The sequence below is a fragment of the Tenrec ecaudatus genome, chromosome 16, assembly GCF_050624435.1.
Source record: "Tenrec ecaudatus isolate mTenEca1 chromosome 16, mTenEca1.hap1, whole genome shotgun sequence".
NCBI lineage: Eukaryota > Metazoa > Chordata > Mammalia > Afrosoricida > Tenrecidae > Tenrec > Tenrec ecaudatus.
Genome location: NC_134545.1, coordinates 89,614,995 through 89,637,516, shown reverse-complemented (window position 1 = coordinate 89,637,516; position 22,522 = coordinate 89,614,995). Strand labels below are relative to the sequence as shown.

General features: G+C 44.8%; 1 protein-coding gene across 1 annotated transcript in view; it reads right to left on the bottom strand.

Annotated features, from left to right (window-relative positions):
• The window catches only part of SORCS3 (sortilin related VPS10 domain containing receptor 3), a 682,071-nt gene that overhangs the window by 304,591 nt on the left and 354,958 nt on the right, over nucleotides 1–22,522 (bottom strand). The window contains exon 4 of the mRNA XM_075534344.1: nucleotides 5,969–6,127. Within this exon, the coding sequence (XP_075390459.1) occupies nucleotides 5,969–6,127 (159 nt within the window). The remainder of the gene's footprint in view (nucleotides 1–5,968; nucleotides 6,128–22,522) is intronic.

The window sequence follows — 22,522 nt, the reverse complement described above, 5'->3', positions numbered from 1 at the left end:
GACAGAGCCCTGTGAGGCGCACACCCTAAAGTGAGAAGCTGTGAAATCTGAAAAGGCAGGCAGCCCCCAAGTCCTGGCTTCACAGAATGCATTGTACCTCAAGTTGGCAACGTGCCCTGGTGGCTTAGTGGATGATACACTGAGCTGCTAGCCACAAGGTCAGCAGTTTGAACCCACCACCCGTTCCTCAAGAGAAAGATGAGGCTTTCTTCTCCCATAAAGATTTAAAGCCCTCGAAACCCATCCGGGTAGCTCTACTGCCGTGCAGGCTCTCTATGATGAGGCTTCCTCGCCCTGTAAAGATTTATCGCCATGGAATCCCAAAGGGGCAATTCTAGTCTCTCCTACAGGATCTCTGTGAGTCCGAATTGATTTGCTGCAGTGAGTTCAGATTTTCAGGACCCTGGTGGTGTTATCAGGGGACACTGGGCTGCGAATCATAGCTAAAAAGCCAGCTTCCACCTACTAGCTGCCAACCACTCCCATGGAGATATGCAAACTCTGAAACACATGGAGGGTTATCAAGAGTAGGAACTGGCTCAGTGGCAGCAGGTGGCAATGGAAGCCTCCATCCGGAGCTTGGGTGCTCAGGCAGGGAGAGGACAGGCAAATGCAGAACAAAAAATGCTCACCAGTGGTTCCCAGAGGCTGACGGAAGGGTTAAGAGGGAATTATATATGAAACAGTGCTGCGTTTCTGTGTGAGGTAATGCAAAAATTTTAGAAATGGACTGTGGGAATGGTAATACACCATAGTGATTTTAATCAAGGATTCTGAAGTGTACACTCACATTCTGTTAGCTGCAAGTGTTACGGTACTTTAGCACATACACGCACAACGAAGTTCTAAAGCACAGATCCCCAGATTTATTTAGCATACACGCCCCTTTTCAGAAAGAAAAAAAAACAATTACTCAGCACCCCCTGGCATTTAAAAACATAATCCAAGACAATGTGGATGTGGATGTGTCTGCCTTTGCAGCCACGCCCCACCCGTCCCCCCACAGGGCACAGAATCTGTTCTAGAGCACTGTTCTGAGATGCGTGAAGTGAGCACAGGTGACGAGTTTTATTTTGTATCGTCTCCACCTCCATCAACCACAGCCCAAACCTCTTGCTTCTGTCGCGGGCGGACGCGCGCATGTGTGTGTGCTCGCGCGTGTCTGTTTGAATTTCAAAAATCTCAAAACCAATCTCACTGCCACGGAGTCAGTTCAGACTGACTGCGACCTTCGAGGGCTGAGTAGAAACTGTCCTGAGGATTTCAAGGAGTAGAAAGCCTTGACCGTCTGCCTGAGTGCTTGGTCACTTCAAACTTCTCTTCTTATAAAACATCCTAAAAGCTTCTTCCCTGTAAGAATGAAGCTTTTGGAGAATGAAATGCCCAGAAAGCAACCTAGTCCACTGTTATCTGTTGGGCGGGAGGCCCTAGAGCCTGTTTCCTGCTTGGGTTCAAATCTAACCGCTTGCAAAGGACTTAGTGGCTGTGGGAGGCTGTGGGTGGCTGTGGGAGGCTGTGGGTGGCTGTGGGAGGCTGTGGGAGGCTGTGGGAGGCTGTGGTGGCTGTGGGTGACTAAGGGAGGCTGTGGGAGGCTGTGGTGGCTGTGGGTGACTGAGGGAGGCTGTGGGAGGCTGTGGGAGGCTGTGGTAGGCTGTGGTGGCTGTGGTGGCTGTGGGAGGCTGTGGTGGCTGTGGGTGGCTGTGGGTGACTGAGGGAGGCTGTGGATGACTGAGGGAGGCTGTGGGAGGCTGTGGTGGCTGTGGGAGGCTATGGGAGGCTGAGGGAGGCTGACGGAGGCTGTGGGAGGCTGTGGGTGGCTGTGGGAGGCTGTGGATGACTGAGGGAGCTGTGGGAGGCTGTGGTGGCTGAGGGAGGCTGTGGGAGGCTGTGGGTGGCTGTGGGAGGCTGTGGGAGGCTATGGGTGGCTGAGGGAGGCTGTGGTGGCTGTGGGTGGCTGTGGTGGCTGTGGGTGACTGAGGGAGGCTGTGGGAGGCTGTGGGAGGCTGAGGGAGGCTGTGGGAGGCTGTGGTGGCTGTGGGAGGTTGAGGGAGGCTGAGGGAGGCTGTGGGAGGCTGTGGGTGGCTGTGGATGACTGAGGGAGCTGTGGGAGGCTGTGGTGGCTGAGGGAGGCTGTGGGAGACTGTGGGAGGCTGTGGGTGGCTGTGGGAGGCTGAGGGAGGCTGTGGGAGGCTATGGGTGGCTGAGGGAGGCTGTGGTGGCTGTGGGTGGCTGTGGTGGCTGTGGGGGCTGTGGGAGGCTGTGGGTGGCTGTGGGAGGCTGTGGGAGTCTGTGGTGGCTGTGGGAGGCTGTGGGTGGCTGTGGGAGGCTGTGGGTGGCTGTGGGAGGCTGTGGTGGCTGTGGGAGGCTGTGGTGGCTGTGGGAGGCTGTGGGAGGCTGTGGGTGGCTGTGGGAGGCTGTAGGTGGCTGTGGGAGGCTGTGGGTGGCTGTGGGAGGCTGTGGGAGGCTGTGGGAGGTTGGTGCTGTCTTTGTTTCTGCCCATGATGCCTGACCTCTCTGGAAGCAGCCAGCATCCTGGTAAAAGGCGAAATGGCACAGGAATCCAGAGGGCAGGGGAGGCAGGAAGGTGATGCCCCTGAGTGGTCAGAATGGAAGGAAGTGTTGAAAAGGCCAGGTCCAGCAGAAAAAGAAAAGACTGCAATCCACTGGGATGCCTTGGGCTTCAAAAGGCATGGCCCTCCAGCCGAGTCTAGGGCCAACTCCATCCCTCTTCTGCTAACCACCCACCAACCCTGGCAGCGTTAGAATATTTGGATAAGCTTCCGTCCCAATCCTCCTTGAGGCATCTCAACCCACCTCCAAATGACTCTCAATTTCTAAATATAATTATATCTTATCCGGGAGGTAGTTCCCTCATTCTCAGGCAATACCTTTACCAAGTTAAGTCTGCCTCCCTGCCTCCTGCAACTTTGGGCAGCTGTCTGAAGGGTAAAGCAATTGGATCTTGTCCTTTTAAAATATCATTCAATTAGGTCTTTTTGTAATTCACACAACATAAGGAGTTAGCCTGTCTGATTCTTAAAAAAAAAAAAAAAACTGTTAGTACGTTTCATCAAAGGCACAGTAATGGAAACATCAATTCACTCCCCACCACAAACATCTCCCTTTGATGCTGCCGTTACCTTAACAACTAGCACTTTTCAATTTCTCTCACGGAAAAGAGCTGCCTCGGTGCCTGCACCTCAGACGAGGCGCCGGTCTAAAACAACACACACGTGCATCCATCTCAACGGCACTTGCATATTTCCCTGCTCCCGCCCAGCATCACTCTCTCTGACTAACCCCCTGAGTTATCCCCAAGGAAAGAAATCTTCTGCAACCCAGATGAGTGTGCGAGGCGTTCAATGCCATCTTGCAGAAGTGGCGGGGGGGGGGGGGGCGGCGTTTGCCTCCTCACTCCATTTATTTAAACGAAGAATGGCGAGGCACCAGTTAGAAACTTGTTGGGCCTGAAGACCGTGCAGCCGCTTTCGCAAAAGATGCCCACCAGAAAGAGGACGGTAAGAATAGTGGCCCCGGAACCACGCAGCGCAGTTAGGAGATGCTATCAACCATTAGGTGCGCACAGAATTGGAATGAATGAGCTCTTCAAGGGCATTTCTTCAACCGTGCTCCACATGTTCTTGGTGTCTTGGGAAAAAATGGAGGAAGAGGATCCCCCTTCTAGATACACACAAGACAGACGGCATCTGGCTTACCAACTTATTGATATGAGAGCTCTCTTGCTTCGAATCTAGCGTGTCTCCTGTATCAATAAAGACGTGGGTCAACGTTCTCAGATCCATCTGATGAAATCACCAGGCAATTATTTAACAACATTCATATAATTTCCCTTTTTCAATACAGTTGGAAACGGCCTGACTACATGAAGCATCTAAAATCGCGGACTCTCTGACATTTGGCTAAGTCTTTCATACAATAGCCACTCAATGCCATGAAAGAAATGTGTTTGCAATGGTTGTTGTTCTGCAAATGTCATGTGGATGCCCTCAGGGGACTGCATTGAGCACCCGGCGCCCACCATGAGGCTCTGTTAATGAGAGATATAAAGGTTATGCTGAAATTATTGTTTAAAGGTGCTGACATATCACACACACACACAATCACATATTGAAATACATGTACAGAGGGGAAACCCTGTCAGGACTGAAGAGACAAAGCCGAGAAAAGTAGCAGTTTCCACTAAGGACATGCTATGGATATCTCTTTATAAGAAATGCACGTAATGATCAATTACTTTCTGTTGATTGAGCCCAAATTACTGGACAATCATTTGGCATTAGGCAATGTACTGAGTATCAAGAGATGGCAGGAAATACAAAGATGAATAATCTAAAACTCCTCTTCTTTTGTACAAATCGATCAAATGTACAGGGTTCATCACTATAAGATTATATATTCATCTACAACCCCATTCACTTGACAAATATCCCCTGAGCACTAAGTAGCAGACAGCTGGATAGAGACTGGTACTGCAACAGGGAGCCAATTCAGACACGGCTCTGAGTTGCTGGAGTTTGTAAGCTAATGAGGGAGGGAAATACTGCAAAGCCTCAAACAAGGCCAGTGGTGGGCGGTGGGGGGGGCATTTGAGAGAGAACAACACTGTCGGGAAGTCGGGGAAGACATGTTGCCAAAGCCACGCTCAAGCTGAGATTAGACAATAAGAGGCTTACATTCAACGGAGAAGAGCTCAGTCATGAGGTCCAGGCCCAAGACAGTGAGCACCAGACACATGAATAGGGCGAAGGTCTGAAAGAAGATGATTCGGGGGCAAGAACTGCCCAGGAGTCAGCACGGAGAGGAAGGAATCAGACAGGGTAGTCGCTAGTCACTGGGAGACCCTACTGCAGATAGCAGTCTTTATTCCACAAACAATGAAGGCACTGAAATGGGATTTAGCAAAGGCATTCAATCGTAAGATCTCGATTTGGAGGGGAAAAAAGAGCATTCCAATTGGAAATTATAGAATACATGGAAAGAAGCTCTGGTAAGAAAAACGCATTGAACTGATTCTGACACAGCAGAACTGCCCCCCAGGGTTTCCAAGGCTATAAATTATTAGGGAAAGAGGCTCCCTCTTCTTCATACCGTAGAGCTGCTGATGGATTCAAGCTGCTGACGTTTTGGTCAGTAGCCAAGTCCTTAGCCAGAGCACCACCGGGGCTGCTTAATGGAAATAAGCAGATGCGCTCAAGAATTGTTTAGAGATAGGAAAGACTTTTGCTGGATTAGAACGGATGGATGAGAAACAAGGAGGTAGTAAAGCTACCACGCAGGCCTCTGACTTGTTTAACTAGATGGGTCGAGATAGAGACTACTAGACTTAGAGATCGGGTGGGGGGAATCAAAGGTTCATTCGTGGAATATGTTGAGAGGCTTCTCAGACAGACCGGGGGCAACGTTAAGGGAACATGAATCTGGAGGTCACAGAAGAGGTGTGATGAGGCCAAACATCTTTGCCTTCTCATCACTAACATTTATTCAAAGTTATCAAACCAATACAGGATGGCTCAGCGGCATTTTACAGCAGGAACTGCCAGGCCCTGGCTCTTCCAACTCCTGGCTAGTAGCACTTACACCAGCACCTTCGCCTTTCGGCACCTTTGTGTCCTACACTAACTAGAAAGCACGATTCCATAGCTTCTACTGACCACAGGGACGGTTTTAAAGGCCACATGAGTAATTGAGAGAGACAAACACTCTAAAATGGAAAGAGGAAAAGTGAATGCTGTAGAGGAATGCGAATAAAGGATGGATTTCTTTCTCTGAATGTTGATCCCAGAGAGCGGAAAGAAAGGAAAGCGAGTCACTGTGGACAATGCCATTTGCTCGGTTAGAAGGATGCACGCCATTGAATTTCCTCCAAAGCAGCGAGCGAGAAAAGGAGCGTTTTTCACCAGGTGGTAGCTGGGTGACAACTTGTGAATGAAATCAGTTCTTTGCTCACCTTTTGATCCAGGCTGTAGGCCAGCACCCAGTCCTCTTGCTTAGGATGAAAGAGCAAGCTCTGGATGAAGAAGGTGAGCCGGTACTTTTGATAGGTCGCCCCTTCATCGGAGCTGATGAAGATGCTGCTCTCCATTTCAGGGTCACTAAGAAGCATGATCTGGGGGAGGCGGGGGAGAAAGGATACAGTAGAAACAGTTAGCAGGGAATACTAGAGATAAGAAATTAAAGCATAACCCATAGAGCCACCTGTATATCACAGTACCTAAAGGAACACCTGGGTCTCAAGCTGAAGTATTGGTATGATTTTTCCTTCCCAATTAAGGCTTCCATTGCTGGATGGAGCTGAAACAATGATGTGCTGAGTTAGGTCTGTCTACAAAAGGACGGTTCGTTTTCTATAGTCACGTCCTAAGTACTTTTCTAGCCTTCTGTCCGCTGACCTTGGGAAGGTCTTCTTTCTCTTGCTAGGTTTCTTCCTCTTAATTCTCTCTGTGACCCTCTCCATTCAAAACATGTCCTCCAATCATCTGAAGAACCTCTCCTTTATCCCATGGTTACTTTTGTTTTTCTGAATTATTTGATCAATTTAGTTGATTTAAGTGGTGTCATAATTCCATGGTTCAGATGTTATTTAAAGCTCATAGCTGCAAACAATGCCATTCCTAAACCAAATGGACAGAAGGGGTTAATCAAAAGTCCTTGGCATCACGATGGGCAGATTTACATCTCAACACGTTTGCATTCATACGGTGTGGACCTTAAGAAAGTTAACTGCTAACGGTCTCAATTTCGTCAGCAATAACTTCAAGTTGATAAAACTTAAAGGGGTTTTGAAGACATGGCAGAATAAATGCTATTGACAAGTGCCAGCGGTGATCACTACATGCCTTTCGGCAGTTAAAAGCCGCTCCAACCACTGCAATCTGACTTCTGCCCATCACATCCCAATGGCATTGGTCTCACTAAACATAGGACGGACATCTCAAGTGTTGAAATCCAATGGAGGGTTAAGACACTTTGATCTTTACCTCGGATGACCTCTAAGCAACCTTTGCCAGCATTGACCACTCCAACCTTCTTAAGCAGTCTGTTCCAGAGGGTTCCATAAGGCCACATTCTTCTGATTTTCTTTGCCTTCTCTTGTGGATGCTCAACTTTCTCTGCTTATTCTTAAAACTATGGATATCCCTCTACCCTCTGTTTTCACATTCTTCTCTTCGCATTTAACACACCCTTCCTCAGTGACCTCTGCCATTCCCATTCCCCCCCTCCCAAGGGTCATATATTCTGAGACAACTCATAAATTATTCTCCAGCGGAGATCTTCCCTTCTCAGTTTCAAACCTGAGCACTCATGTGGTCAGTAGATACTTCCATGTGGAGTTTCTCAGACACTTTCAACTCAAGATGCCTTAGATGTTTGTGAGTCCAGCCCTGGAGTCCCCCTCTCCCTCCCAGGATTTAGTAGGTCTAGGAGAGTGTTACCACCAACCATTCATGTGCACCCAACAGCACCCACCTCCTCAAGTTAATTCATCTGAGCCTTGTATATTTCTCTCTCTCTCTCTCTCTCTCTCTCTCTCTCTCTCTCTCTCTCTCTCTCTCTCTCTCTCTCTCTCTCTCTCTCCTGTCTTAGTCCACAGCATCCTAATCCTTCTACTGAATCTCCACAAGCCATCCCTGACCACTTGCTACTTTGGCCTTGTCCCCTCCAATCCATCAGGCAACTGAGAGTCATAGCAAGAAGTCAAATCTGATGTTGGAATTCCCCTACTTATCATCATTCACCGGCTTGTCACTGATCTTCCTGTGCCGTGGTTAGGAGCCAGACGCATAGCGACCCTGTGTGCAACAGAAGTAAGCAGCTTGTGTCAGCCTCGCAATTGTGTTTCAGCCCATTAGGACAGCCACTGGGCCACTCCATTTTGTGGAAGGCCTCTGCACTGCTTCTCCACTTCACCAGACATGGTACCTCTAAGGCAGTGGTTCTTAACCTTCCTCGTGCCACGACCCTTTAATACAGTTCCTCGTGTGGTGGTGACCTGCCAACCATAACATTATTTACGTTGCTACTTCATCACTGTCATTTTGCTATTATTATGAATCAGGCGACCCATATGAAAGGGTCATTCGACACCCCCCCCCCCAAAGGGGTCGGGACCCACAGGTTGAGAACCACTGCTCTAGGGCCTGGTCTCTCCTGGTAACATGTCCAAAGAATGTCAGACCACGTCTCCCCATCCTCACCTCTACAGAATATTCAGGCTGCACTTCTTTCAAGAGAGATCTGCTCATCTCACTCTTTTGGAAGTCCATAGTCATGTCAATATTCTTTGCCAAAACCACAGTTCAAAGGCATTGATGTTTCTTTGGTCTTCCTTATTCAATGTTCAACTTTCATGCGCATATGAGGTCATGGAAAATACCATGGTTTTGTCAGGGTACCTTAATCCTCAAAGTAGCATCTTGCTTTTCAACATGTGAAAGATGTCTTGTGCAGCAGATTGACCTGATGCAATGCCTCCTTTGATCTCTTGACTGCTGTTTCCATGAGCAATGGCTGTGGATCCAAGCATGGAATTCTTCACAACGTCTACCTTTTCTCCGTTAATCATACTGTTCCCTATTGGACACTTGTGAGGAGTTTTGTTTTCTTTGCATTGAGTTGTAATCTATATTGATCTTCCAATACATTCCCAAAATATATGTTCAGTCCCTAAAGTAACCTGCTGAAATCTGTACCTGCTTTGTGTCTCTGGCTTCACCATGAGCACAATCTTTTGGGACTTTATTACCTAATTTGACCTAAATTCCCTGAGTTGCTAAACATTCCTGATCGAATGAACAAATAGATGGGTGTCATAAGCAGGTTTCCGAAAGTTTACAGAAAAAACTGGACTAGAACAATCAGGGGATTTTTCCATCCCAACACATGTCCTGAAGCCTCCTGACATTCCCTCCAGAATCCTTCCGGTCTCTGTGGCTATGGTGCCTCTCATTGTTAGCATTGCTGCTATCCCAACCATGTGCCTCAGACATAAATTGGAAAGCTCACACAGGATTTTCAGACATTTCAAAGTCAAACTAGCAAACAATAGGATTTTTGAAAGTTACTCACAGCATATGTTAGTATTATAAAGTAAACTTTAAAATGAATTTAGGCCTTTTCACTGCTGAGATTCATGGTCCTTCTCTCCTTTATTTCTTTATAGCTACCAAGACAAATGTACCTTTTCCCTCTTTCAAATATTTGCTTTGGTTTCATTGTAATATGTTACTACTGGATATCAGCAAAAAATTTTAAATTAGGTCTTGTGTAATATTCTTTTTTCACTTATGGGTGAATCATCTAGAGGAAGCACGAGTCATTCATCTACAGAAGAAATGCCTCTTCCCATGGCACACGGAAGGATTGAAGACCTCACCCCTGGGCCCGTGAGGAAGCCCCACAGGATACATCCTGGTCGGGTCCGAGAGGGCGAACACACTGGGTAGGACGGAGGCTTCCACAACGGGCCTTGCTGCTTCATCCCCTCTACTGTGGGCTACATAACCAGCAATGAAATAATTTTTCCTCTGGTGCAGAGAAATTAAATTGCTTATTTTATGCAGGTATAAAGAAGCCTCATGGCCTATGATTTTAATGAGAAGATAAGACCAACATCATAAACGGGCTTGATTTTATATACCATGAGTTACAATATACTGAATAAGGGTTACCATCAAACATCTTGCGTAATACATTTTCCCCTGGCTCTGTTTCTTTCCACACTCACATATAATCACATAATACACTTGCACAGACAGGAACCTGCTAACTCACACATAAGTACTGTATGTATGCATGCAGAACACACATACCTCCAAGACCCCATATACATGTGCATGCTTACACACCACATGCACACGTGCTCACACAAGGAATTAATATGCAATGAGGCACATTGACATTGTGGGCTGGTTTTAGGGAGCTTAGGTAGCAAGAGCACAATTTTATTGCATCCTTTCTCCGGCATTCTCATCGGAAATACTTTCATATACTTTGATAACACCGGCACTGCCTCTATTCAATCCTAGTTTTTGAGAAGAATAAAAGGAAGAGAAATAGAAACCTACATGCTCCGGCTTACCAATTTGTGCAGGGTGCTTTATCTGCTACTTCACTGCATCCACACACAAGCCATATAAAGTTCTACCATTACTAGCATTGCACAGATAAGGGAATGAAGGCTCAGAGATGGAGAGCAACCTGGCTATTACCTCCTCTGATAGGGTCAAAAACATCCCCCCACAGACCCCCGCCCCCCGCCCGAACACACACACACTAAAACTTTACTGGCCCTTGGGCTCATAGTACGTAATAATTTTTACCAAAACGAAAAACAAGACAAAGTCAGTAAACCAACTCTTCATCCTGTTTCTAAGCATCTCCAAGAAAGAGCAAGGATGCTACTTTGAGGACTAAGTCATGGAATTTCAATCACCTCATACGCCTGGGAAGGCTGCACAGTGCATCAGCAAGAGAGCAGAGTTGACGCCTGTGACTCAGGTGTTGTCAAAGAAAGCAACTTGGACCACTAGAAGAACAACCACATCCGTCTTGGATGCCGTTTAACCAGGATGCTCCTTAGAAGCAAGATGCTGGGACCTCTTCTCACTCCTTGTGGACATGTGACCAGGAAAGCCCAAGCCCCCAACCAAACTCACTGCCATGGCATCAGTTCTGACTCACAGCCCCACGAAAGGAAACGGAGGGTTTCCACTCCCAGAAAGTCACGGTCTTGGGAAACCACAGGGGTCGTTTAACTGTGTCCTGTAGGGACGCTATGAGTCGGAATCGACTCGATGGCAGAAAGAGAACAGGGTAGGACTGCCTCTAGGGGCTTCTGAGACCGGTTTCTAAATCTTGAAGGCAGTAGAAAACCTCATCTTTCTTCCAAGGAGTGGTTGCTTGTATTGAACTGCTAACCTTGTGGGTAGCAGTCAACTTGTAATTCCTGTGCCACTCTGGAAAAAGACAACGTGCTCGGTAAAGTAAGGAAAGGGTCAGGAAAAAGGAGGACAAGTCCCCGTGAGATGCAGTGACACTGTGGCTCCAGCCAGGGGCAATCCTAATAATAATTTAAAAGGCAGAGTCAGAAGTAACGTGTGGGCACCAAACCACAACAAGAAATCCACAGATGAGAAACTTCCCAAAGCTGCCTTCTCTGACTTGGACCAGCTTCCCACCAAGAGAACATCAACACGTGAACTGACAGGAACCCGAAGGAGGGGCTGAATGCTGGTGTTTAAAAAAGAATTTTTTTTAAGGGGAGGCCCATAATACAAGGGGGCTTCAACAAGTTTATGGCGGGGGATCTCTTATCTTTTCATCTGACTTCCCACAATGTTTGAAGGCCCCCTCGTAATAACATAAACACAATAAGGGAGCAAATGTCTTGTCAGAAACTCAGCCTCAAGGTGAAATATGTGGGTTGTGTATTAACATATTGTAAACAGGAAATCTTCCCCGCCCACCCGAAGCTTTCCAGTGAAGCCTGGGTTGCCAACATAAATGACTGGCTGATGAGACAGCCAGAGCAGAGGAGTCCAGCAGAGACAGCAAATCACAGCAAAGGGAGGGCGGTGCCCAAATGAAAAGTACACGCCTTTCCTTAAAATATTCTTAAATGGATTAGAGAAACAAAAGTAGGTGTCTGTGGGCTAGATTTATGAAGGAGGCATGTGATTCATGGGAAAGTTTACTAGCGTGTTTTTATAATAAATGAATAATTACACTGATAACCGTTGCCTTCTATGCTTTTTTCCCACAGTGATAGCTGTGTAGAGAGCCAAGAGTTCTTCACTAAAGAACTTTGATACTATGTGCAGGTAGAGTTCCCACCACAGATTTCTGCTTTGTTTCCTTTTGTGGTTGCCTCTGTGTTAGTCTGGGTTGACTAAAGAAACAAATTCATATGTGTATAAGAAAGATCTTTACATACAAGACCAACTGTAGGTTAAGAAAACATCCCAGCCTAGTCCAGATCAAGTCCGTAAGTCCAATATGAGCCCAAATGTCCAATACCAATCTATAATGTCCTCTTCAGACTCATGAAACACATGCAATGATGCTGAGTGCAGGAAGATCACCGGCCAGTGGGTGGGAAGTCTTGTGGATCCAGTGGTGTTGTAATGATCTAAGCACTGTCAGGGGTCTCCATGGTTCCTACAACTCAGGGAACTGGTGTAGTTCCATGAGTCTTGTCAGTGGCAATATCTCCCAGGGAGTGAGCACAGAGAAAGTAAGTGTGTGTCTCCCATCTCCAAGGAGGAACAGAAGTTCCCAGAATCCTCAGGAGAAGGCCATGCCCACACAGAGGCATCATTGCCTATGACCTGATTGACAGGCTAGACTTTACCTCTTCACTCTTAATCCTCTCAAATTGACAATCATACAACTACCCTAGTCTCCTTGTTGGCTTAGTGGGTAACATCTTGAGGTGCTAACTACAAGGTCAGCAGTTCGTAAACACCAGTCAATCATGGGAGAAAGATGAGGTTTTCTACTCCTGTAAAGATTGACAATTCCTGAAACCCACCGGGGCAGTTTTACTCTGTCCAATAGGGTGGTTATAAGTCGGAATAAATTTGAAGACAGCAAGTAACTTATTCTCCTTGACTGCTTTCTGCAGATTGTCCTGAAAGAGATCTTCAGGTAGTTCTGCTGTCAAGAAGAAGGGGTGGTTTAAGCACGGTCGAGCAGAATTTAATAATGGCATAGACTCCAGAGGAAGATGGCTTGAGTGTCAATTCTCGGTCCACTACTGACTTTATATGTACACTTCAGGAAGTGTCTCCGTCTTTCCAAGTCTGTTACCTCACCTATCAAAAGTAGATATATACGTACCTGCTACACAAAAGTGTAAAGAAGATCACATGAGATACTGATTAAAAGGCTTAAAACAGTATCCAGCACAAAACCATCAGATAAATGTTAACCATTGCTTTAGGTCATCCAGAAGAAGAGAATTTCTAAAGCCAGAGGCGATGCCAAAGAGATGGAGATAAATGATTCAGGCATCCTTTGTTTCCCTCTCTACTCCCATCATCTCCAAGTTTTATGGCTAAAAGCCAAAGTGAGAGGGAGGTGAGAGAAAGACTAGAATTTTCTTATCAATGGCCTAGAGAAAAATTAATGCTGCCATATGAACATCGGTCAGTAGATAATTATCAATTTGATAAACACATTCCTTCCTTTGATTAACAACTCAACTCTTCAGTAGAAAGTTTCAGCCCAAGATGACCTATTGAGTCAATCATGGCTAATGGGTGAGAACCTCACACAACTAACTTCTACTGATAGGATTCTTTAAATGAATTGCCTGGGTGTTCAGGTTACATGTTGATTCAAAGTATACCAACACACGGATGGTAAAATCATTGCCGCCGCCACCCCACCCTTCATCATAAAGCTATTGGTAGGAAATTGTTTGGAAAGGCGAATGAAATACTTTTAATATTACTTGTGCTTATTAGGAACCTGTAAATAGACCAAAAGATAGTTGTTTGCATTGTTTTTTTTATTTTATGTTGCATAGTGTCAAATAAAAAGATTACTGTCAAGGTTAGTCCTTTCACCACACTTGATCAATCTGTTCTCTGAGAAGCTAAAAGATATGAATAAAAATAACACAGTGCCAGAATTAGAGGAAGACTCATTTACAACATGCAATATGCAGCCTATTCAAGCTTGCGAGCTGAAAAAGAAGACTTGAAGCACTTATTGATGAAGACCAATGCCTACAGCTTCCAGTATGAATTACAATCCAACCTAAAATAAATAAAAATCCTCACAGCCAGACCAATAAGCAATATCATTATAAACTACGAAAAGATTGAAGTTTCCAGGGATTACATTTTACTTGATTTCACCATCCACGCCAACAGAAGCAGCAGTCAAGAAGTCAGACTTCGTATTTGCATGGGGCAGATTCGCTACATGAGATCTTCCTAAAGGGGCAAAAATGAGACGGATTGACATGTGGCTGCAACAGTAAGCTCAAGCATATCAACGACTGTGAAGACAGTGTGGCATAGGGCGGTGTTTCTGTTTTTACAAATGATTGCTGTAACACGGAAACACCTTCATGGTTCTGGACAACAACAGTGTTGATGACGCTCTGCATATTACAAAGGACAATGGGGAGATCAGGCATCAGGGAAGGCCTGTCCTTAATTGTCAGCTCCTCTGACAGTCAGAATTAGTACTAGAGATATCCAAGTCCTCTGGAAAGCATTTCAGAATGCCCCCTTGCCTGCTGCTGATGAGACCTGCAATATCACTGATGAATACACGACTGTATTAAATTGTTTCTCCCTTTCACCACCTATAAAATGAGGTGAGAACTCAAGGTTTCTCGATCTCTTCTCAATTTGCCAGAGATGCCAGGAATGCAAATAAAAGAAGCCAAACAAATGCTGGTTCTGTGCTTTCAGAATCCCCACAGAATAAGAGGACATAGACTTCTCTAGACAGAAGAGGGAAATTGCTATAATTTACTGGATAATTGAGTCCTTAAAAGAGACCCTTAGGATAGGGAGTCCTCAATAAAGAACAACTATAGTATCAATACAAGCTCACAAAGAGTCTAAGGGAAATGTCAGGATACATAGCTGACCTCGATACTCATGGACAGAATCGATATGTATGCCTGCTGTAGATGAGGCCGTTAATGACAACCTATCAGCATCTCTCTCTCCTTCCTTCTCCTTGTAGGAGCATCAGTTATCTCTCTCCTGAGCACAGGGATTTCCAGCTGGTGGGGATTTGAACCTGGTGGGAGAACTGGACAACAAAGGCACAGATTTTGTTTGTCAGAGCTGGGAGGAGGGTGCTACTGGATAGAAGTCGATCAAAACTAAACCAAACTCATTGTGATGGAGTCCATTCCAACCAACACATTAGCCACCTAGACCTATGGGACAGGACAGAACTGCCCCTGGGTGTGTCTGAGATGTAATTCTTTATTGGCATAGGAAGCCTAACAGCTGGCAGCTTCGGATGGCTCACATTGCAGTCAGCAATCCCCTCTACCCACAGGGGTCCTAGTAGGAGGGAACAATGCTATTAACCACGTACATATTACAATGCACAAGACCGCCCCTAGCGCAAAGAATTTTCCATCCCCAAATGTCAATGATGCTACTGTGGAAAGACCCTTGTGTTAGAAATATTATGTACACACCGAGGAGCCCCGGGGTGGGGCCGTGCAATGACAAGTGGCCTGAGCAGTCGGGGACCATCAACTGCTACATGCACAAAGATGTTGCAGTTGGCGTCTCTGAAGACTGATGGCCTTGGACGCGCTGGGAGGCAGTACTACTCTGCCTAATAGGCTTGCTGTGAGTTGGAATCACTGTGATGACAATGGATTTGTTGGGGGTTTGTATAGAGACACACAAAGCTATATTATGTCTTCCTTTATATGTTTGCCTATACATATGTTCCTATCCATGACGTCAATGCTTTCTCACAGTGACCCATCTTGAACAGAGTGCAAGTACTCCATAGGGTTGCAAAGACTATAAATATTCATGATGCACACTGCCTTCGATTTTTCCCCTCTGAGTGGCCGCTCTTGGTATTAGCTGCCCAAGGTTTAACCCATTATGCCACCACACACACACACACACACACACACACACACGGCATGAGAGCACATGCATGTGTTCACACACATGTTCTGTTGTAGCACACATGCATGCACACACACATAGTTAGATGTCTCGAATTCAGTTTATACAACAGAACACCCACTGCTAAGTTATGGCCATCTTCACAAAAGTGTCATTTGAACCTGTTGTGGTGGACATTGTGTCAATCTGTCTCCTTTAGGGCTTATTTTTGCTGACCTTCCACTTTCTCAAGTGTGCGATCCTTCTCCAGTGATCGGCCTTCCTGGATGACCTGCCAAAAGTATGTGAGTCAAAGTCTTGCCATCCTCACTCCAAGGGAGCACAGTGGTTGTACTTCACCTACAATGGATTTGGGTCAGGTGCACCTTCATCTTCAAAGCTACATCCTTGCTCTTCAACACTTTTAAAGAGGTCCAGTGGAATACATCATCTAATTTCTTGCTTGCTGCCTCCATGTGTTTTGATAATGAGTCCAAGCAAGTTGAAATCCTTGACAACTCAGGCATTTTCTTCATTTATTGTGATGTTGTCTACTGACCAAGTTGTGAGTATTTTTATTTTCTTCATATTGGGTTATAATGCTTACTGGATGTTGCAGTCCTTGATATTCATTTACCAGCAAGGGTTTCAAGTCCTTGTTTGCAGCCAGGAAGATTGTGTCATCTGCATATTGCAGGTTATTAATAAGCTTTCCTCCAACACTTAGGCTGCGTTCCTCATACAGGTGATTCTTCTCTGGTTATTTTCTCAGCATACAGATTGAACTAATGTGGTCAAAAGATTTGACTCTGACTAACAGCTTTCTTGATTTTAAATCAGCATTTTCCTTCTTCTGTGTGTGTGTGCACACCCTTTAGGAGCCTATTGAAATAAACAGTGTGGATGGAGACAGCAGGGGAAGACACAAAGGGACCAGGTAGAGGTCCTCATAATAACTCAAGTGGGAGAGTCAAAGAGGGTTACCTACAAGTTGAATGTGGAGCACAAAAGAAAGAGAGAAGACCCAGTAAAAGAGCTTGTACCTGTATGTTCATCTCAACCTTGCTTATAACAATGAGTCATTGGAAATAACACCAACTGCCCCAAAGGCCTTTTGGCCTGAACAATTGGGGAAAATGGAATTCACATTTATGAAATGTGGAAGTCTGTGGGAGGAGCAAGTTGGAGACTTTGAAAATAAGGAGTTTGGTTTTGGAAGGGTTAAGTTAAGATGCCCAAGACACATCGACATTAAGTAAGCAATGGAGAAAAGCTTATTTTCCAGAGAGTGATATCAAATGCTGACATCAGTAGTTAAAGAGCATGCCAAGTGGTAAATCTGGAGAGTAACAGGAGAACAAATAGACAGAAGGGAGTTCATAGACCTGAGTGCTGGGCAACTGCCTAAGGATCAAATATGCAAAGAGGGAAAGCAAAGAAGATGGAAAAGGCGGAATCTAAAAGAAAAAGAACAATCCAGGGAGTGCAGGGGGCCAGGGAACTAAGAGAAGTAAGTGCCAGGCAGAGAGTGTTCAAGTGTGCTCACATAGTAACGTAAGGTGATTTCTAAAGAGTCACTGTGGATTTAGCAACCTGGAGGAGACTGGTGAGCATGACATAAGTCATTGAGGGAAGTCCACAAGTTCACTTAGTGTTGAAATGAGTAAACATTGACATGACCTTCCAAGAAAGCAATGTGGCAATATGTCACAAGACTCTGATAAATATTCATATTTTGACCCGGTAATTTCTCGTCCAGGAATCGGTCCAAGGAAACCATCTGGGACCCAATAAGAGGATTCTGCACCTGTTTGTTCAGCTCAATGTTATAGTGATACACACTGGAAATAACCCAAATACCAGATAGGAGCATTTATTAAAAACAACATAATAATAACAAAATTTTTAAAAAACACACCTGCTATTGAGTCATTTTTAATGCATAGTGACCTTATAGGACAGAGTAGTATTGCCCTTGGGGCTATAAATCTTTATGGGAACAGACTACCTGATCTTTCTCCCAGCTGCTGGTTTTGAACTGCCAACCTTGTTGTTAGCATCTCAAAGCATAACCCACTATACCACCAGACTAAACCCATTCAGTGGGATATTATGCAGCCATTAAGTATGAATTCAAAGAGTTTCATAAAACACACAAAAATAGCCATGATAAGTTTAAGTAGTACACGAAACGGGCTAAAATTACATAAAGCACAAACTCAATTTTGTTACAAAGTGGTTATGTTTCGTGTCTATATTTATGCACAGAACAATGGAGGTGGCGAGGTTCATTATAGACCGACAGTGGTCATCCCTGAGTGGCAAGATCATGAATATTTTTAAATTTCCTCTTCACACTTTTCTATTGTCCCTAATTATCCTCCAGATTGCATGCATTACCGTATCGTCATTAAATGTGTGGATACACACTCACAGGAACACGTTTGCAGGTACGTGCACACCTCCTTGTCATTTCCCATTGGTCTCGAGCCAATCCCGAGTCCTGTGAAAAGTCTCTTCAAAATTGTGCTCTGTGTTGCCTTCCATTGGGAAGGTACGGGAAGTTGGAGCATTGTCTCCTGACAGGTAAGCTCCACTTCTAGAGCAGTAGGAGCATGGGGCGAACTTAGGGGATAGAGGTGAGGTCTTTCTCAAGCAGCATTTGCCAATTCAATTCCAGGAAGAGAACCAAAGCCTCACTGTAGAACAATATCCTTCTGCCCCAACCTCCAGCCCCCGCAGTCAACCCACACTAGATGGACAGTTCCTGAACCAAGTTCTGGTTCAGACGCCTCCTCCATCTGTTATCAAAACCGAACCGGACACATCAGACTGGTCACAACTGTGTCCCCACGATGTTCTTGTCTTCAGCAGCACACCCCTCTGTTCTAGTGAAACTGCTTCACAGGGTTTCCTGAAATCCCAGGCTTTTAGCAACATCTCTAGCTTGGCTAACACTGTCCTCCCTACTCAAAAGCCCAGCACTCTTCTAGCCCCGGCCATGCTTCCAGGCCCACTCTTTCACTTCCCTATTTCCTGAAGCCTCTGAATGCTCCAGCAGAAAGATCCATGAGCTCCACCAATGCATTCGTTTTCAATAGGACTATAATCATTTTATGCTAAAAAGATTTGAAAATGTATCGACTTATTTGTATGTTTTAAAATATTACGTATTTACTACTTTGCTTTGTCACCTCAGTGTTACATTTCTGAAAGGCAAAGGCATTCTGCTCGGTCACATCTTTTGGTCTTGTTTTCTGTCTAGAATGAAAGGCATGCTTGGTCAACATCAAGTGCACAATTTGGTGATGGTCCCTCGATGGTTTGTAAAATTGCTTGATAATTATTCGATGCATTACAGAAAGAGGCTTTAACAAATCATGGAAAAAAGTGAATTAAGAGATAATGGGATTGTTCCCTAAGCTTCTTGAAACGTTCTCATATTTAGGGGATATCAGCCCTAGCCAAAGAAGCTAAGTATATCTCCATACGAGCGGCTCATTACACCTTTACCTGAAGGACCATCCCTGTACTTGCCAAGGTATTGCCTTCCTCACGTCCATGATCACTACTCAGAGCATTTACCACCTGCACCACCTGTAGTGCTTCTTCTGATAAAGTCTAATACATGCCCACTTCAACAAATGGGTACCCACATAAGTTTCTGGCTAGGTAGGTGTAGTTCACCAGCAGATGAGCGGATAAGCAAAATGTGATCTATCCCCACCACAGAACATTGTCCTAAAGAGAAAAGCTGTTCTGACGGATGCTACGTCACGGATGGCCTTAGAAACACTACACAGGGTGAAATCACTCGGAACACCAAAGGGCAGGCGCTGGATTCTCCCTCTTACATGAAATATCTAGACTAAGCTACTGCACAGAGTTGAAAGTTGATTAGCGGTTACCAGGGGCTGAGGGGAAGTGGATGGGGAGTTATTATTGAAGGTCTTTTAAGGATGATGGGGAAAAAGCATTGAAGATCGACGAGTGGTAACGGTTACACAAATTAACTTCACTGAACGGTACAATTAAGCATCCGTAAAATGGCGAATGTTCCCTTCATAAAGGGGAGAAAGAGGAAGATGGCCAAGCATGTGGAATAACCCAGTGGCTGCAACCATGTGCTCAAACAGCAATCACGAGGCTGGTGCAGGAGTGGGCGATGCAACGTTCTGGCGGTCTAGGGTCACTGTAAGTCAGACCTGAATGGCTAGAGCTTACACAGCAATAACCGTGTTTTATAGATGTCTACTTCCAATATTTGAGAAAGGCAAGTCTACTCCTGAAAGAGAAGGAAAAAAGAAGTTTTGTGCTTCAAACATTGGAGGAGTGAGGCTGAACATAATTGTGCTTGTTTTTGCTTAATTGTTTCTTATGTGAGGCCATAGTTTAATCTGATGGTGTTTGCTTTTTCTCTCGCCTCCACATTCGAAGCACTGATGGGAGATACAAAGTGAAGCCTTAAGCTTAACCACCAGATGCAATGGTGTGCACTCTCAGACAAGGGGATCTAGGTAGATGGTTGGGTACAACGTCATATATACAGACAAGATTCATAACCCTGCATATGCAGACAAGTTTTGTGAACCATCTTGTTCAGTGAATGAAGAGTAAGGTGTTTATTGTCTTAGGGATCGAATTTGCTAGGGCTCCCTTCTTAGCCTCTGTTGAGATCCCAGAGTTAGGAGTCATTGCTTTGAATGCTAAACTCAGAAAGGCAAGGACTTCATGAAAAGATAAAGATCTTTGCCCTGTATTCATATTATCTACCACAAAACAAACCTAATTTAAAAGCATCTTGTTGAAGCTGTGTGGGAGGGAGATCCTGAAAAGATTCTAATGCGCAAAGGATGGTAAACGGAAATTAATCGCACAGTACTCATTATGACTAATTTAAGAATTGCAGATTGTCACTGACACAGTATTTATTTAGTGCTATCTTATTTCATTTAGTGAACTTTTTTTTTAAGTGAAGGGCTTTCATAAAATCACCTGCTAAGCCCATTTTCCCTATTTGATTGTAAGGGGACATTTTACATGTGAAGTCTACCCAAGGCAATTTTAGGGATCTAACTGTAGATATTTGAGAACGATTATTACACTCAGGAGATTCAAGCCATGTGTCAGGTTATTAAGTGAGAACAATTCATTGGAGACCGGGAAGCTGACAGCATCATTGACCTTGGTACCAGTATCACCAGTTAGTGGGAAGTCTGATGAATGTGCATTAGATTTCAGCTCCTCGTCCCCATATCTGCTATAAGGGGCGGGGACAGGCACCTACACAACATGCTAGATACCTTGCAAAGGGAACAGCATACTTTCTTCTGCAACAGCCCTGTGGGGCCAAAACAAGGAGGTAGGGCAAGGAAGGAACAACTATGGGGAGAATGCATGAAGCATTCACTGGTCAGGAGCTCCACCCCTTACTCCAGGTCCCTGCTGTGCATTGCCTTCTCCTCAGGCAGGGCTGAGGGACATCAAAGACTTGTAGCTGTATTGCCTTTTATAGCAAGTCCCCCCACAGAGACTCTCACCACCCTGTAAGCTGAGCCAGCAGGTACTTTTACCCCCTGCCTTCAACTTCAATGGCAGCTGTGACAAATTACCACAATAATTTTATTTATTTATTTATTAGTTCTAGGGATCACAAATCCAAAATGGGTATCAATAAGATTAAAGTTGAAGTGCTACCATCCTTCTTCAAAGAATTGAAAAAAACAACTTTATATGGAGAGGGAAGAAGCCCAGAATTAGCAGAGAACTCATCAAGAAGAAGGGAAAATGGGAGGGTTTGTTCTACCTGATTTTAGCATGTACTATACGGCCACAATAGTCAAAACAGTGTGGTACTGGTATAATGACAGATATTCAGAACAATGGAAAAGAGCTGAAGACTCAGAAATAAAAACATCAACCTAAAGGCAACTGATCTTTGATAAAGGCCCCAAAAATATTAAATGGGAAGGAGATGCCATCTTCAATAAATAGTGCCGGGAAAAATGGCTATCAACCTGCAGAAAAATGAAACAAGACCCTTCCCTCACTCCATGCACAAGAACAAATTCACGGTGAATCACAGACCTGGAGATAAAACCCCAAACAATTAGGGCCATCAATGAGGGAATTGGGACAAACCTGAGAATCTTGGCACAGGAACACATAGTCTATCAGAAATAGGGAAGGATACAAATACAGACAAGTAACAAATAGACAAGTGGGATATACTGAAGAAAAGACACCTGTGTACATTGAAAGAATTCACCAAGAGAGTAATAAGAGAGTCCACCAACTGGGAAAATATCGTTAGGAATGACACATCAGACAAAGACCTTATTACTAAAATCGACAATACTTTGAAAGTTTAGAATAAGAGAAAAACTAATTGCCCACTGAGGAGGTGGGCAAAGAACCTGAACAGAAGTTTCACAGAATCTGAAATCCTAATGACGAATAAACATATGAGAAAATATTCCTGATCATTAGCCACAAGAGAAATGCAAATCAAAACAACCATGAGATACCACCTAACACACTCAAAGGTAGCCCAATTCAAAAAATCAGAAAGCAACCAGTGTTGGAGGGGCTGTAGTGAGATAGGAACTCTCATCCACTGCTGGTAGACCTGTAGGTATGTACAGCCATTATGGAAATCGATTTGGCGATTTCTCAGACAGATGGAAATTGAGTTACCATACAACCCAGCAATCCCCCTACTGGGCATATACCCAGAAGATGCAAGAAACAAACCATGGCCAGACATCTGTGCTCCAATGTTCATTGCGGCACAGTTCACAATTTCGAGGAGTTGGAAACAACCCAACTTTCCATCAACAAATGAACGGATTAAAAACTGTGGTACATACATACAATGGAGTACTATGCATCGCTAA